Below are 15,061 nucleotides of genomic sequence, written 5' to 3'. Positions count from 1 at the left end.
GCGACAAGAATGAAGATGGAGGGGAAGGAGTGGAGAGAAAGATGTCTGTCTCCACGTGGTGCGAAAAAGACTATACAGGATTCTGTATTATGTCGCGTTAAAACAATCTGGAATATAAAGGATTCTGGAGGTGAGCTTAAATGAAAGTATTTCCTTCTATCACTATTCCTGTCGCGAGGCATGTTTGTTCCCATGATGTAAAAATAAACATGGTCTGAGGTTACCTAATCTTATACTGCAATTTCAACACATGTTCTTCTTACTAAAATGAACCTGCAGTCTTTTTGCATTACGGAACTGTGCGAACAGAAGTCTGAGTAAAAGTTAAAGATGCAATCTGAGTACTAACATTATGAAGTTTTGAACAGGAGTCTAGGATGGCAAACCTAGGGCGGATATCCGTCCTTTTGCCGTTGGAGAGGAAGAAGACGGTAGGCGGGCTCAGGAGATGAGGCAGCAAGAGCCGTCGAGCGAGGCGATCAGCAGAGGCTGCAGCTCCCACAGCTCGCGTTTCTATTTTGGCGGCGAGCTCGTACGCCAGGAAGAACTGGCGTCTCGATGGAGGTCGGCCAGGAAGAACTGGCGTTCGTTGGCGGGTCAAAGAAGTTTGATTTTTGGTTGATGGACCTCGTCCTCGTTCGTGGGTTGCGGAGCTGTTTTTTTATTGACTGGGCGCGATCGTGGGGTTCCATGGACTTGTCGTTTGTGTGTAGAACTGTGGACCTCGTACGTGGGCTGAGTTGGTGAATTTGTTTTGTTTGCAGGCGCTGAGTTGGTGATTTTTCGTACGTGGGCTGAGTTGGTGGGCTGCTGCGTGCGTGTGGGAGTTCGGGCGATGAAGGGAGGGGGGATCGATCGAGGTCGAACCATCACGACGTTCGATCCCCCTTTAATAGTAGAGATGTTGTTATATATATATATATATATATATAAAGTCTATTCAAGACCCTGGGTTAAAAATAAACAATTCTTCACCCCGGTCGGACGACCCAGCCAGCCGGCAGGCCGACTTGGCTCCATTGCATCGCACCCGCATGCACCACTTTCCAGTCGAGCCGAGGTAATTTATTCCTTATCAACTGTTTTCTTACGATAGGGTATAGCCGCTTAGGAGTTGCCCCCACTACCGCAATTTCTGGATCTATTGGGAGCAGAAGAGGCGTGCGGTTCGGAGGTGAGCGGCGGTAGGTTTCGGCGGCGAGCCGACGGCAGCTGCAGGTGGATTCGGATGTGTGCGACGCTGGGGGTGCCTTCGTTGGCTGGTTCCAGCATGGAGGCGAGCTGCGTTTCGAGAGGCTTCCCGGCGGGTGGCAGCCTCGTCGGCCGGCGGCCGCGCCACGACCCGCCTCCACCCTCCGCTCCCTTTGTCGCGCTGGCTGTGGCCCGGCCTATGTTGGTTGTCCCCGCCCCCTTCCTACAACCAGCGAAAGCTGACCCCGCGTAAGATCAATGGCCTTCGCAGCAGCAACATCTATTCAACGCCCCGAATTCTTCAACCAGTTGGACGAGCTTCCATGGCCTTTTTGTCCTAGCTGCTAAGACATTCAGGTTTCTCTCTTTACCTCTTTCCTTTTGTCCCTTTGTATGTGTGTGCGCGCATATGCAGGACGAGTATTGTGCAGGAAGAGTATAAAGATCAGGAGTCAATTTACATCCTATCTGACTTAGATCTTTTTTTACTAGTTAGGTTTATGATTTGGCTTTCGCCTGTGTATAAGTTTATTCCTAATCAGGAATCAGCTACCGTACCACCGTAGCATTTCTCTCATTCTGAATCTTAAATGTATTTTAGAAATCCTATATTAATCATTTAATTTATGACATAATTTGAGAATGGTCAAACAAAAGTTGTTGTTTTGTTGCAAACCTAGATGTTTCCATTTTTCAAATGCCATGTAATGTTTCTCATAGGCTCGACATATACATCTGCATTTGTGCTTGGCTGTCTATCCAAATTCAATTTCTTCCTTTATTTTTGTTGGTTCGGTGATGCTTTTTTCTCAGAGCTTAGGTATACTGTTGTTAGCTGAATTTGATCATAGACTGATCTTCTTTCCATGTCATGCAAAAGCAACAACCTTCTCTTTATGTTGTGATTTACAAAATGTTATAGGTATACTGTTTCTAGCTGAATTTAGTTGACTGATCTGATTTCAATGCCATCCGAAACAACAACCTTCTCTTTATGTTGTGATTTTAAAATTTGTTATAGCTCTGGTTTGAGTGAAACCACTGAAATTCTTGGTGGTGGATGATCAGAAGTTCATTTTTGCTTGCTTGCCATCATGCAATGATTCTTTTTTTTTGCCATGATTCTTGGCCTCGATATGTTCAAATCATGAACCGGGGGGCATCAATTAGAGGTGCATGCACTTCATGTTTTGTGATGCTGAAGATGATGCTCATTTAATCATTTATAGATGTAGATATTGATTTTACATACTATTGATAAAACAGTCTTCTTTGCCTTATGCTCCCTTTTCTCCCTAGCTATTTCATATTAGGTTCTGCCAATTCTCATGGTCCATTGTGCTACCTACTTGTGTAGGTTCCTTGTGTAAAATAATGGTATTATTTACTACATATAGAAGAATATCTTCACCATGGATGTGTGGAGATAGGTAATTTGTGTTGAAAAATAATTAATAAGTGCTAAAATAGAGCATGCAGGTTACATTTGTGTGTACCTGTTAGCACCTTTGCCAAGAAAAAAAAATCTATGCATACAGTTCTGGTCAATGGTAAATAGAGTATCTGAATGGAAAATGATGGAGCGTGTGCATTAACATTTTTAGCATGATGCTTTATTTTTTAGTCGGTCTATAAACCTTATATTAAGCTGCAATTTAATGTTTCTAACTGAAAATTGTGACTTACAATTCTTTTGGTGGAATTTCTAAACAATGAGAAGTCCAGACTTGAATTAGGTATTCAAGAGAAGTCCAGACTTGAATTTGAATATGAGCGCGACCTTGAGCAATGGTGCCGATGAGCTCACCCATGCAGCTAGATCCTAGATGAGTGTGAATTGGTTGTCCAATGACTTGCGCTAGAAGGTTGTGGCGTTCACTCCCAGCACGCCCAACAGCCAAGCAATGGCCGCAGTGCTGTCGGATTTCTGGGATGGAGTCGACGGGGAGGGCGGCGAAAAAGACGTGCGCCCACGTGTTGTACTCCCATGGTCTCACTAGTCTACGGCCTGCGGGCTAGGATACAGGTCGAGGGCCTCGGCCGGGCTGCGCAGTTGGTTGGCCTCTAATTTTTTAACACACAAATTGTCCATACTGCTAATACTCCCTCCGTTCGAAAAAGCTTGTCCCTCAAATGGATGTATCTAGCACCAAGTTAGTGCTAAATACATCCATTTGAGGGACAAGCTTGGGACAAGCTTTTTCGGACGGAGGGAATACCTTTTTAAGTGAGGGGTAAGTTTTAATCTAAACCATATATCTTTCTCAAAAATTGTGAACTTTCCAAAGGAGGGTGTAATGAAGCACACCTCATAGAATAAATAAATTTAGTAGTATGTAATATAATTATTTAGCATGCACTAGAAGCTGCAGTTGCTTGATTAACCATGATCTAGAATCTTTTTAGGTATATAGCGGGCGTCTTTCTATACGTGCTATGATTTCTTACTATTGTTTAATTATTGGCTGATCCTAGATTTTAGTCTCTCAGTTTTTGAGTAAGAGTTAATTTACGTTGATCAAATATGATTGAATTCACATTATCCTTTAGGATAAGATTCGATGCGGTAATGCTACTAAGAATATAACACAAAGATACTAGAATAGTACAACTTGTCGTGTGACATTGCTGGGTGCTAGGCCATAAGGGCCACTACATCTTGGGGTATATTTGTATTTTTGGAGAATCAGTCTGGTTGTGCAACTAAAGAAGTTTTCACCAAGTGTGAAGAATCTGATATTTTTGGTAGGGAAAATTGATTTTTTTTTCTTTCTAATTGGCAAGTTTAGTTCACACTTGCTCTTTGTTTTCTGATTTGCCAGGAAAATGAGGAATGGGAACTCTGCCACGAAAGCGAGGTGGTGAAGGTGTTTGTAAGAGACTTGAAGATGAAGAGCAATTATCGAAGTTGTGGTTGTGCAAATAAAACATGGCACCGTGCATAGGTTTGCTGAGACGCTGAGGGATAGACCTGTAGGTTTTCTCTCATCCATAGGTCTGTGTACGTTGTACTCATCGGTAAAACACATTGACATAACTCACCATAAGCTGGATGAACAAATATATCGTTTTAATTGGTTTTTGAATAGTCGGTCCTGGGTGAGGATTAAGAATTCCTCACCCAGGTTTCTTCACCCAGGGTGATTTGTCTGGTTCGCGAGATGGGTAGGGTGAAGTATAAGAATTCCTCTAACTTTCTGCATTTTGTACGTATGAATTTACTGCTATTTCTTCTAAATTATACTTGGTTTGTTCCTTATGATTAAAATTGGTTTCACTTTCCTGGAACAGACTTTGCAGCCCAATACAAGTATACTTCTCTGACTTGGAATAGTTTTTTTGTTTGTAATTTTTTTATTACATAGTACAACAGCTTATTGTGTCACTTCTATTCTTGTGAGCCCAAACTGCCTTTGTTTCCTCCCTGTTGTTACATCTATCTTGTTCAAAATCACCAAAACTATTTTTATGTTTCCTTTTGTTGTTTTACCATGCTTATGAATTGATATATTTTACATTTACCTGCCCTCCTCAGAAACGAAGGTTTAGGAGGACTTTTGTTGCTCTAATGCTTCTTCGATGACAGTTTTGCCGTTCTCCCTTGCAGATGGAGATTGCCACATAAAGTGCACTGATGGCTCCAGTTCTTCACCAGATGCTGCATGCCTCGCACCGGCCTCAAGCACGTGAGCCACTATTACCTTGTTCTAACTGGTTAACAAAATCAAATCCATTTGCCCATTTAACTTACTTAGTTAAGTTTTGTTGATAACTAACTTTCATTGTTATTATATACTGCAGTGTCTTTGCCATTTTGTTTTATTATACTATAATCTAATTGTCAGGATTTTTTCTATATTTTGGTACATAGATTTTAGGGTCATAGTGCAGTGCTAATGTTTTCCCTGCAGGTCATTTAGTCACCGGATGTTCTATCTTTCAACATGTGCATGCTTGCTGTCGTGCTCATGTTGTAATCGTGGCCTGTAATCAGTCCATGATCCTTGTGTGATGTGATCGCAGAAGTTGGGCATAACTGCACTATTACGCAAAAGATGTGAATATTAACTTAAGAAGCGGAGATGAAACTCTGGCCGATAGCAAAAATACAAAGCCTGTTTCCAAGTATATTGATGTAACTTCACATCTTGCCCCCATTCCGGGCAGATGCTAATCAACTGAATGTATGCTAACTTTGAGAATGGAGTCACTCTTATTATGTATGCTGCCGCTGTAACCGCATAACATGCATTTCCCATTTTGTTATGTAAAATTCTGGCAAGAAACTTGTTGGGATTAACTACGATTTTGTCCTATTTACTAGTACTATAGTATTTACTCATCTCTCAACAAATTCTTGCCCCTGCCAAGGGCAATCGGAGGAAGAGAGCTTTGACTGGGAAACTGCATGTTGAAGCAACACCTCTTGTTGAACAACCCAGAACGAGGGAAGACTCGTAGATTGCGAGAGGCCTGGCGTGTTTACTAGAGATTTAAAATATTCAAAATATCAGTAACACTATGTATTGGGCAGACTTGAAATACCAATATTAGCGTATCAATTTTTTCCTACGATTTCCTTCCTCACCCATAGACCTAGACTACCTTTCTAGCTTTGTAACTCCAAGCTAGCTCTGTTACTATGTAAAAGGTTAACATTGATTTGTAATCAATAGATTTCTGTTAGCGTAACCCTACCTGGCTACCTCCAACGACCGGAGGCACATCGATCATAGTCAAAGCAAGCATGTTGACCCATGGACGTAAACGTGCAATGTAAATTTACCTCAACGCTTTTGTGTTTGACTGCGGTGGGCGTTGTCCCGATAGGTCTCCTCGAAACCATAAATTTACCTCAGGTTGATTTATTTCTTACATTGGCTGTGTGGCACAAGGGGCCTGGTTGGTTGCTTCAGGTCCGTAATTTTACAAGCGTGGGGTTGTCCTGGTGCGTACATGATGGGTGGGGTGAAGAATACACCCTGGGTGACGAATAGTGCGGCCGAATGTTGTTCCAATTCGGCCTTCCCCTTTCATATTCATCCGGAGAGGGAAGGAAGGAGGAGGGAGGAGAGAAGGAAGGGGGAGGCTGAATTGCTCCCTTTCCTTTCTCTCTCCCCCTCTTTCCTTCCTCCTTTATTGTGGCCTACATGGGGCGCACCAGCTCCCTAGGGGCTGGTTTGTCCCCTTCTTGGCCCATTAGGCCCATGTAGTTGCCGGGGGATGTCTGGAACCCCTTCCAGTGACTCGATATGTATCCGGTATCCCTAAAACACTTTCGGTGTCCGAATATCATTGTCATATATACATATATATATATATATATATATGAATCTTTACCTCTCGACCATTTCGAGACTCCTCGTCATGTATGTGATCTCATCCGGGACTCCGAACAACATTCGGTCACCAAATCACATAACTCATATAATACAAAATCATCACCGAACGTTAAGCGTGCGGACCCTACGGGTTCAAGAACTATGTAGACATGACCGAGACATCTCTCCGATCAATAACCAACAACGGAACCTGGATGCTCATATTGGTTCCCACATATTCTACGAAGATCTTTATCGGTCGTACCGTAATGACAACATACGTTATTCCCTTTGTCATCGGTATGATACTTGCCCGAGATCCGATCGTCGGTATCTTCATACCTAGTTCAATCTCGTTACCGGCAAGTCTCTTTACTCGCTCTGTAATACATCATCCCGCAACTAACTTATTAGTCACATTGCTTGCAAGGCTTATTATGATGTGCATTACCGAGAGGGCCCGGAGATACCTCTTCGATACTCGGATTGACAAATCCTAATCTCGATCTATGCCAACCCAACAAACACCTTCGGAGATACCTGTAGAGAATGTTTATAATCACCCAGTTACGTTGTGACGTTTGATAGCACACAAGGTATTTCTCCGGTATCCAGCAGTTGCATAATCTCATAGTCAAAGGAATATGTATATGACATGAAGAAAGCAATAACAATAAAACCGAACGATCAATATGCTAAGCTAACAGATGGGTCTTGTCCATCACATCATTCTCCTAATGATGTGATCCCGTTCATCAAATGATAACACGTGTCTATGGTTAGGAAACTTAACCATCTTTGATTAAGGGGTTAGTCTAGTAGAGATTTACTAGGGACACGGTGTTTTGTCTATGTATCCACACATGTATCAAGTTTCCGGTTAATACAATTCTAGCATGAATAATAAACATTTATCATGATATAAGAAAATATAAATAATAACTTTATTATTGCCTCTAGGGCATATTTCCTTCACTTAGAACCATCACCACAAACACACTCCAACGAACAATCCAATAGAAAAATGCCTTATGAAAACAAAAGGGCCAAAGTTCATACTGCCGTTGATGGCGACCAAAAAACACTTACATGCTTCCACCACTCATTGCTTTAGGAACAACAAAATTCTCATCCTCGTCTACCAAGGCACTGAATATTTCGTACATGAACAAAAAAAATCCATCTTCAAAGAACCGCCACTGTCTCGTCTCTTTAAATAGAACAGAAACTCTATCAAAACTCAAACAAATACCAAAAAAATAGAGTCCTCCCGCCAGCAAGGGCTAGGATCCACCTTGCCTACATGGCCCTAAGGCCACAAAGACGTGGCCGACATGCGCTGGTGCCGGCGCCGGTGGGGCACAAGAAACCTAGCGGCTAGATGCCCTTTGCGTACGAGCAGCGAGGCTATTACGAACGAAGGGGTAGCCTATGATGCACCAGCTACTTTTCAAAGATGCATATATAGTTATATTTGTTAAACAAATAGTGGAGGTGTTTATGGGCGATTTCTTCAATTTTTTAGACTTCTCTTGATAATTATTTGCAGAATCTTCATAAAGTTTTGCAGATGTGAGGATCAATCTGGTTTGTAGGCAGGCACAAAAAAAAGGCCGGAGCTGGAATGGTACTAAGAGATAACCTAGGTAACATCATCTTCTCGTCCTGCAGGGTACTCTTCTCATGTTGGGATGCACTCGAGGCTGAGCTAAGTGCATGGCATGGAGGGGCTTTCTATCGCTATTCAGGGACTGTAACTTCCAGTTTGCCTTGAGATAGACTCACTTCCCGCTGTCAACTTGGTGAAAATGGGAAGACATAGATAGGTCTATCTATGCGTCACTGGTGGTAGAAATCAAACATTTATTGTCTCTTCGTAGAACTCGTATTACTCATGCCAAGCGTGATCAGAATGTAGTTAGTGATTACTTAGCAAAGTTTGCAAGATCGAAGGGCAGAACCGTACTCTGGCTGGGTTCCGAACCAGCAGAAGCTGTTGCTCTTTGTAAGGAGATATAGCCCCTGAGTAATACTATCAGTATTTACCTGCAAAAAAAAGCAAGTTCCATACATATGTTTCCCATCAAAATAATTCATGGACCATGCTTAAGGATTCAAGATTGAAACTCGGACTAGCAAGTCTAGAATTTGATCCCAACTTCTTCTTTCTAGAAAAAAAAAGGCATTCATTTCGTACATGTTCACATCGTACGTGCAAGGCGGAATAGGAGCCTGTGCACATTTGAAGCTGCATTAGCCAAACCGTACACGTCGATCCGGATCCAAATCATCCAACGGTTTCGAAAGGACAGCCATGTTACCTCAAAAATTGCCAATCAATTATTATGATCTAAAGAAATCGAGAAATATTACCTGGGACGTCATGACTCACGATCTATCCCTGAGCTGTTCGTTAATGAAACAGATCGATGTAGCGAGCACGTGCGGCTGCTAACTAGGTTCAGTCCACCGTGTCATCGCCAAAAACGAACCGGGGCGCATAGGCGTCCAAGTGCAACGGCCCCCCTGTCCAGCCTCTCGAACTCCAATCATTCTCCCTCGCCTGTCCCGTTGTATGCACTCACGCAAGGAATTACCCCCCCCCCCCCCCCCCCCCCCCCCCAATCAGCTGCTGCTTCTGCCGTAGTCAAGCCCACCGCATCAGGGTATAAGAGTAATTTTCTTCTCATTATAGATATACCTACATAGTCTTCTGCCAGTTTGAGTACTCACGACGAACGCCGTCCACACGCCCCAGAGCACTTCGAACACGAGGCCGCCGGCGAGCATGGGCAAGGGAGCTGGCGCCGCCGGCGTGGACGAGCCGCTGCTCCCGGAGTTCTCGGGTGGGCACGGCGGCGGGGCGTCGGTCTCCGGCGCGGTGTTCAACCTGTCCACGAGCATCATCGGCGCCGGCATCATGTCGATCCCGGCGGCAATGCGCGTGCTCGGGGTCGTCCCCGCGCTCGCCCTCATCGCGGCCGTCGCCCTCCTCTCCGACGTCTCCGTGGAGTTCATGCTCCGGTACACGGCCTGGGCCAGCGGCCCGCCCTCGTACGCGGGGATCATGGGCGACGCGTTCGGCCGCCGCGCCGGCGCCGCCGCGCTCAACGTCTTCATAGCCTTCACCACCGCCGGCACACTCGTCGTCTACCTCATCATCATAGGTACGAGTCTGAGCCGCTCCGATTGGTGGTATTCTTGGGTGTCAACCGTGGCGCGCGCCTAATGGCGTCGAGGTCGCAGGGGATGTGCTGTCCGGGAGCGTGGAGGGGGGAGGCGAGCACGCCGGGGTGCTGCAGGAGCTGTTCGGCCCGCAGTGGTGGACCGGCAGGGAGTTTGTGATACTGGCCACGGCCTTCGTCGTTCTGCTGCCGCTGGTGCTCCTCCGCCGCGTCGGTGAGTTCGCGTTCAATTCAATGCACTGCACCTTTGTTTATCTTAGTTACAGTAGTTCGATTGCCTTTCATTTTTGGCAATACTACTAGCTAGGTGGCTTCCTGGAGACCATGTGACAGCCAGATCGTAGCTTTCTTAGAAAAAACTGATAGCCAGATTAGTGAGTTGGCGATCAGTTCTGATTGTGACATGATCTTCCCATACATGCATGTGGGGTGGGGCAGTCAGACTGGGATCTGATCGAATGAGCTAGGACTCCCTCCGTTCCTAAATAAAAGAAGATTCTAATATGAACTACGGACGGAGCAAAATAAATAAATCTAGATTTTAAAATATGTTTATATGTGCATCCATATGTACTTCATATTAGAATCTCTATAAAAGGTCTTGTATATTTAGGAGAAACGGAGGGAGTACTCCCTTCATCTCATGTTAATTGACGCTTAAACAAATGCCTTTTTTTAGAACTAAACAGATGTATCTATTATTGAAGAGTACAATTTAGTGATTAGTTGTGACCTGTGAGTTTGACTTGAGCGATTTAGCATAGTTTTTGGACAGAAAAATGAGTAATGCTTAAGCTCGAATGTATCTTGGGTGTTTTGTGCTTGTTTTCGGGGACATGCATAGATAAAACTGCGAGCAAAAGCCCAATTTGAGGAAATGGCAGAGCGGACTTGCATAGAATGAAAAAGGTTTATTCAAAAGTAAATTTTTCATTGGGTTTTGTAGCGTTCACAACGCATAATTACTTTAGGCGAAAAAGGAGGCATATTTGTGCCTCGCTCTTTTTATTTTGAAAAGAGCACTGCTACACGGACGACACTTACCACCTTAAATTTGCACGACATGCCATATCACACCATTTATGGGCAAGTCTAAACAGCAACAACCAGTTGGATTATGTCATGTAAGTAATTCTATTTTGGAAAATAGGATAATTCTCAAATCTCTATATTGATTGGTATCGAAAACAATGACAACCAGCGTCATCCATTGATATCGAACAAATCAGGTTTACAAAATCCAAAACCATCCGTATAAGGCCTACCTCGCGGCATCTTCTTTACAATCTTATCCAAACCGTATGACTATTGACTATATTCGCCGGTGAAGCAATTTTGCAACCTAACAAAAGGCGTAAGATCCTGACGCAACATCTTTGAGAAGGAACTGTCGCTGGCATGCCGATGACTGATCCAACCACAAGTAGAACCTGGAGCTATCGCCCTCAAAGCATAACTAGGAGTCAACACCTTCAAATATGAAAAGACGCCAACCCAAAATGATAAATCATTGGTTTTCACATCGAGAGAATAAAATCTTGATGTCAATTGCTAGTGTCGTCATCCACCTCTATTCTAGCCTGCTCACACAAGTTGGCTGAATGAGAATTCAACGAAAGAGGAGACACCATCACATTACTTCCAGTTGACGCCACACCATCTTCTCGCCGATTGTTGTCGTGCCCATCAGCATAGGCTAGATTCCGTGAGATCCTCGTGCACACTGCCCAAGGCAGCCATCGATGGTCGGATGCAACCGCCGCCCCTCACAACACGGTAAACCACCATCCCCTCCAAAGTGTTGTTTGGTTTCCTTCACAACAAGGAAGAGCCCTGCCGCCCCCTCACCAGCAGCCGCCTTAGAAGGAGATGAGGAGAGGGGTGAGAGGAGTAGGGCGCAGTGGCGGAGACAGGGGGGACCAGCAGGGGCCCTGGCCTCCCCCTAACATCTGGATTTTGCTGCTAATCTGCTATGAACAGTGACATAATTAGTAATCTATTGCTGCTGAAAATCTATTTTGCTTTAGCTTGGCCCTCCCTAACTTGTTTTAGCAGTACTTGGCCTCCCTAATACATATTTCCTGGCTCCGCCACTGGTAGGGCGGCCGTGTAAATACTAGGGTTTTGTCCCCCCACGCCCAATGTACCTCCCTCCACGGTAGAAAAAAAATCATAGAAGGATTAGAGCAAAAAAAAATCATACTCTCTCCGTTCGGAAATATTTTCATCAAAATGAATAAAAGGGATGTACGGACGGAGCGAGTATCATGATCTGCACGTCACTCAGTCACTTTCACTCCAATAGTTTAGTGATGCTAATGGTCTGCAGGTCACTTGCACTTGCACGGCAGAAGAAAATATACTGCACGCGAAACACATTCCAGCAGGGGCAGCTAAAGAATGGTTTTCAACAGGAAAGTAGGCCAGGGTCTAGTCGTCTGTAGCGCCACTCCGCTGGAGCTCGTGGGAAGCACGAACGTACGGTCGCCATCTGCCTTCTCTACCAGACAGGTCCACCACCACCGCAGCGGCAGTAATCAAGCCGTGGAGCTCCACTCGATCGCCCATGTCCGTGTGACTCAGCTCTTATCCCTCGGCACAGTCACCCCGTCCTTGTCTCACCACTCCTTCTTTCACGCTCTCGAGCCGCCGATTACAAATTCGCACCCACCGCGCTGCTCTCTCCCTCTCCCTCTTGCTTATCAAGTCAACCATGGTGTCCAAGAGCTCGCGCGGTCCCGGCATGGCCACCGGCGGCAGCGAGGCGGAGGGGGCGCTCCTGCTGCCTGAGCACGAAGTCGGGGACCCGGCGGGAGCGGCTCCGGGCAACGCGTCCGTCCTCGGCGCGGTGTTCAACGTGTCGACGAGCGTGGTGGGCGCCGGGATCATGTCGATCCCGGCGGCCATGCGGGTGCTCGGCGTGGCCCCGGCCCTGGCGCTCATCGTGGGCGTCGCGCTCCTCGCCAACGTCGCCGTGGACTTCATGCTCCGGTACACCCGGGGCACGCCGTCGTACGCGGCGCTGATGGGCGGCTCCTTCGGCCGCGCCGGCGCAAAGCTGCTCAACGTCTTCATCGCCTTCAACTGCGTCGGGACCCTCACCGTCTACCTCATAATCATCGGTAATCAATCCCGGGAAACCCCACAGGCTCTGGCGCGCAGTGCAGTGCCGAGCGTGGCGCGCACATGCTTGCGTCTGGTGTGGTGAGAGATCCTGAGTGTTGGGAGAGTTTTGGTGCAGGGGACGTGATGTCCGGCCCCGTGGGCAGCGGGGAGGCGCACGCCGGGGTGCTGCCGGAGTGGTTCGGCCCGCACTGGTGGACCGGCCGGGATGCGGTGCTGGTGGCGGCCGCGGTGATTCTCCTGCCTCTTGTGCTCCAGAAGCATGTAGGTACGTACCCCGCCGCTCGAATCGGGCACAGCTATCTGGTGCGCGACCGAATCGGGCACTCGGCCTGTTGACGTAGCAAAAATTTTTGTCTAAAAAACCAAGCTACGGGTAGATCGTGAGGCCAGCCATGTCGAGGATGAGCACGTGGCGACGTGGCGTCGTGGCCCGGCGATTGCTCAGTGCACTGTCGCTGTGCACCCTCGTGCTGCATCTTTGATTGTACTAGCCAATGATTGATTTCCATTCAAGTGCCGACAGAGGGGAATGTGCCACTACTACCAGTAGGGTTGCAATGACAAAACAAGATAAAATGGTTACTGTAAAATTTGCAGATTCGCTGAGGTACACGTCGGCCGTGTCCATCCTTCTGGCGGCGGTGTTCATGCTCATCACGATGGGGATCGCGGTGTACACTGTCTTCACCGGCACCGCGAAGATGCCGCGGATGCTGCCGGACTTCTCCACCCTCGCGTCCCCGTTCGAGCTCTTCACCGCCGTCCCGGTCATCGTCGTCGCCTTCACCTTCCACTTCAACGGTACCCCACAGCGACCGCGCCATATGCTTCACAGTAGCTTTCTTCAAATATTCGAGGCTGTACAGCACAGCTCACCGGTTCTGGCTTGGCAGTGCACCCCATCCGCGCGGAGCTGAGCAAGACGTCGGACATGAAGTCGGCGGTGCGCATCTCGCTGGTGCTCTGCGCCGCCATCTACGCCGCGGTGGGCTTCTTCGGCTTCCTCCTCTTCGGGGACGCCACCATGCCCGACGTGCTCGCCAACTTCGACCGCAGCTCCGGCTCCGGCGTCCCGCAGGCGCTCAACGACGCCGCGCGCCTCAGTTACGCGCTGCACCTCGTGCTCGTCTTCCCGCTCCTCCACTACTCGCTCCGCGTCAACGTCGACGAGCTCCTCTTCCCAGGCCGCCGCCCGCTGGCCACCGACACGCGCCGCTTCGTGGCGCTCACGGCCGTGCTCATGGCGGTGCTCTACGTGCTCGCCATCGCCATCCCCAGCATCTGGACGCTCTTCCAGTACTCGGGCTCCACGTTCGCCGTCTGCATTTCGCTCATCTTCCCTGGCGCCATTGTTCTCAGGTGCGCCATTGATCACTTGCTTGTACACATAAAACTTAACGTTTCCTGGCCTAATCCGACACCTTGAAACTTTTCCAGGGATGTTCACGGAATAGCGAAGAGGAAAGACAAGGCATTGGCAGCGATGATGATCACTCTAGCGGTGATCACGAGCAGCATCGCCATTGCTTCCAACGTCATGAGCTCCATCAAGGGCGAAGTGAAAGGTGTTAATGCCGGAGCTAGCTAGCATGTACAGTTTCATTATTTATATAGCTATAATATAAATCAAAATTCTTTCACCCGAAAAAAAAAAGAGTTCCTCCGCTTTAGGTTTTGATCGTGGCAAATGTCATACGAGGCATTGTGTATGTTGTCTGTAAGAACTAGCAAATGGCAGTCGGCCGTTGTTGTATAAAACAGTTGCCATACATTTACCGTGTATAAATATCAGGCGAAGAGAAAAAATGCTTTTTGTCAGACGAATTTGCTGTGGATACGATGTTTCATGTCTGACGCTCGAATCGAACGGGGGATTAGTGCCGTCCAACTGCAGCTGATGATGGCCACCGTACGGTAGTGTATACAGCTTCAAATCCCACTCTCGATTTCTGAAAAATATATAATCATTTCTGCTTCGGTACAACGTCCTAAACACATCAATAACACGTTAGCTACATGTCAGGCGACTGAATTATTATTTTCGGTCAGTCAAATTTGTGGCTGTCGATTCAAAATGCTTTGTGATAAGTACATGTGTAGGAGACCGACAAACTCTGTTACTTGTTCAGTTGATTTTTTTTTTTGCCTATCCTTGGTCAGAGCACGATGCGCCTTCATGCATGCATGCATGTCTACAGTTCGTGGCTCTTGCATGCACATGCATTGATGAAATGCATC

General features: G+C 46.8%; 1 protein-coding gene across 2 annotated transcripts; it reads left to right on the top strand.

The window, feature by feature from the left end:
- Positions 1-9,251: 9,251 nt before the first annotated feature.
- On the top strand, positions 9,252-14,641 carry LOC125545168 (Transmembrane amino acid transporter family protein). Of its 2 annotated transcripts, none has more exons than XM_048709044.2 (5): positions 9,252-9,679; positions 9,759-9,911; positions 13,421-13,624; positions 13,717-14,182; positions 14,261-14,641. In XM_048709044.2, the coding sequence occupies exons 1-5, from the start codon at positions 9,301-9,303 to the stop codon at positions 14,409-14,411; spliced, it is 1,353 nt and encodes a 450-aa protein (XP_048565001.1). In that variant the 5' UTR covers positions 9,252-9,300; the 3' UTR covers positions 14,412-14,641. The 2 variants fall into 2 exon arrangements, with proteins under 2 accessions (XP_048565001.1, XP_048565000.1); XM_048709043.2 differs by lacking the exons at positions 9,252-9,679; positions 9,759-9,911 and adding exons at positions 12,331-12,819; positions 12,939-13,088.
- The last annotated feature ends 420 nt before the right edge of the window (positions 14,642-15,061 follow it).

The sequence above is a fragment of the Triticum urartu genome, chromosome 3A (genome assembly GCF_056163025.1).
Source record: "Triticum urartu cultivar PI428250 chromosome 3A, HENAU_Tu73, whole genome shotgun sequence".
Classification (NCBI taxonomy): Eukaryota; Viridiplantae; Streptophyta; class Magnoliopsida; order Poales; family Poaceae; genus Triticum; species Triticum urartu.
Note: the sequence above shows the minus strand (reverse complement) of the source record. Positions and strands in the feature narration are given on the sequence as shown.

What these genes read in the sequence shown, in the direction of transcription:
- LOC125545168 (XM_048709043.2), top strand. Translation starts at nt 12,411, where the DNA reads ATGGTGTCCAAGAGCTCGCGCGGTCCCGGCATGGCCACCGGCGGCAGC. An exon ending in TGTGCTCCAGAAGCATGTAG is followed by an intron (nt 13,089 to 13,420) that starts GTACGTACCCCG and finishes TAAAATTTGCAG; the next exon opens with ATTCGCTGAGGTACACGTCG. An exon ending in CTTCACCTTCCACTTCAACG is followed by an intron (nt 13,625 to 13,716) that starts GTACCCCACAGC and finishes CTGGCTTGGCAG; the next exon opens with TGCACCCCATCCGCGCGGAG.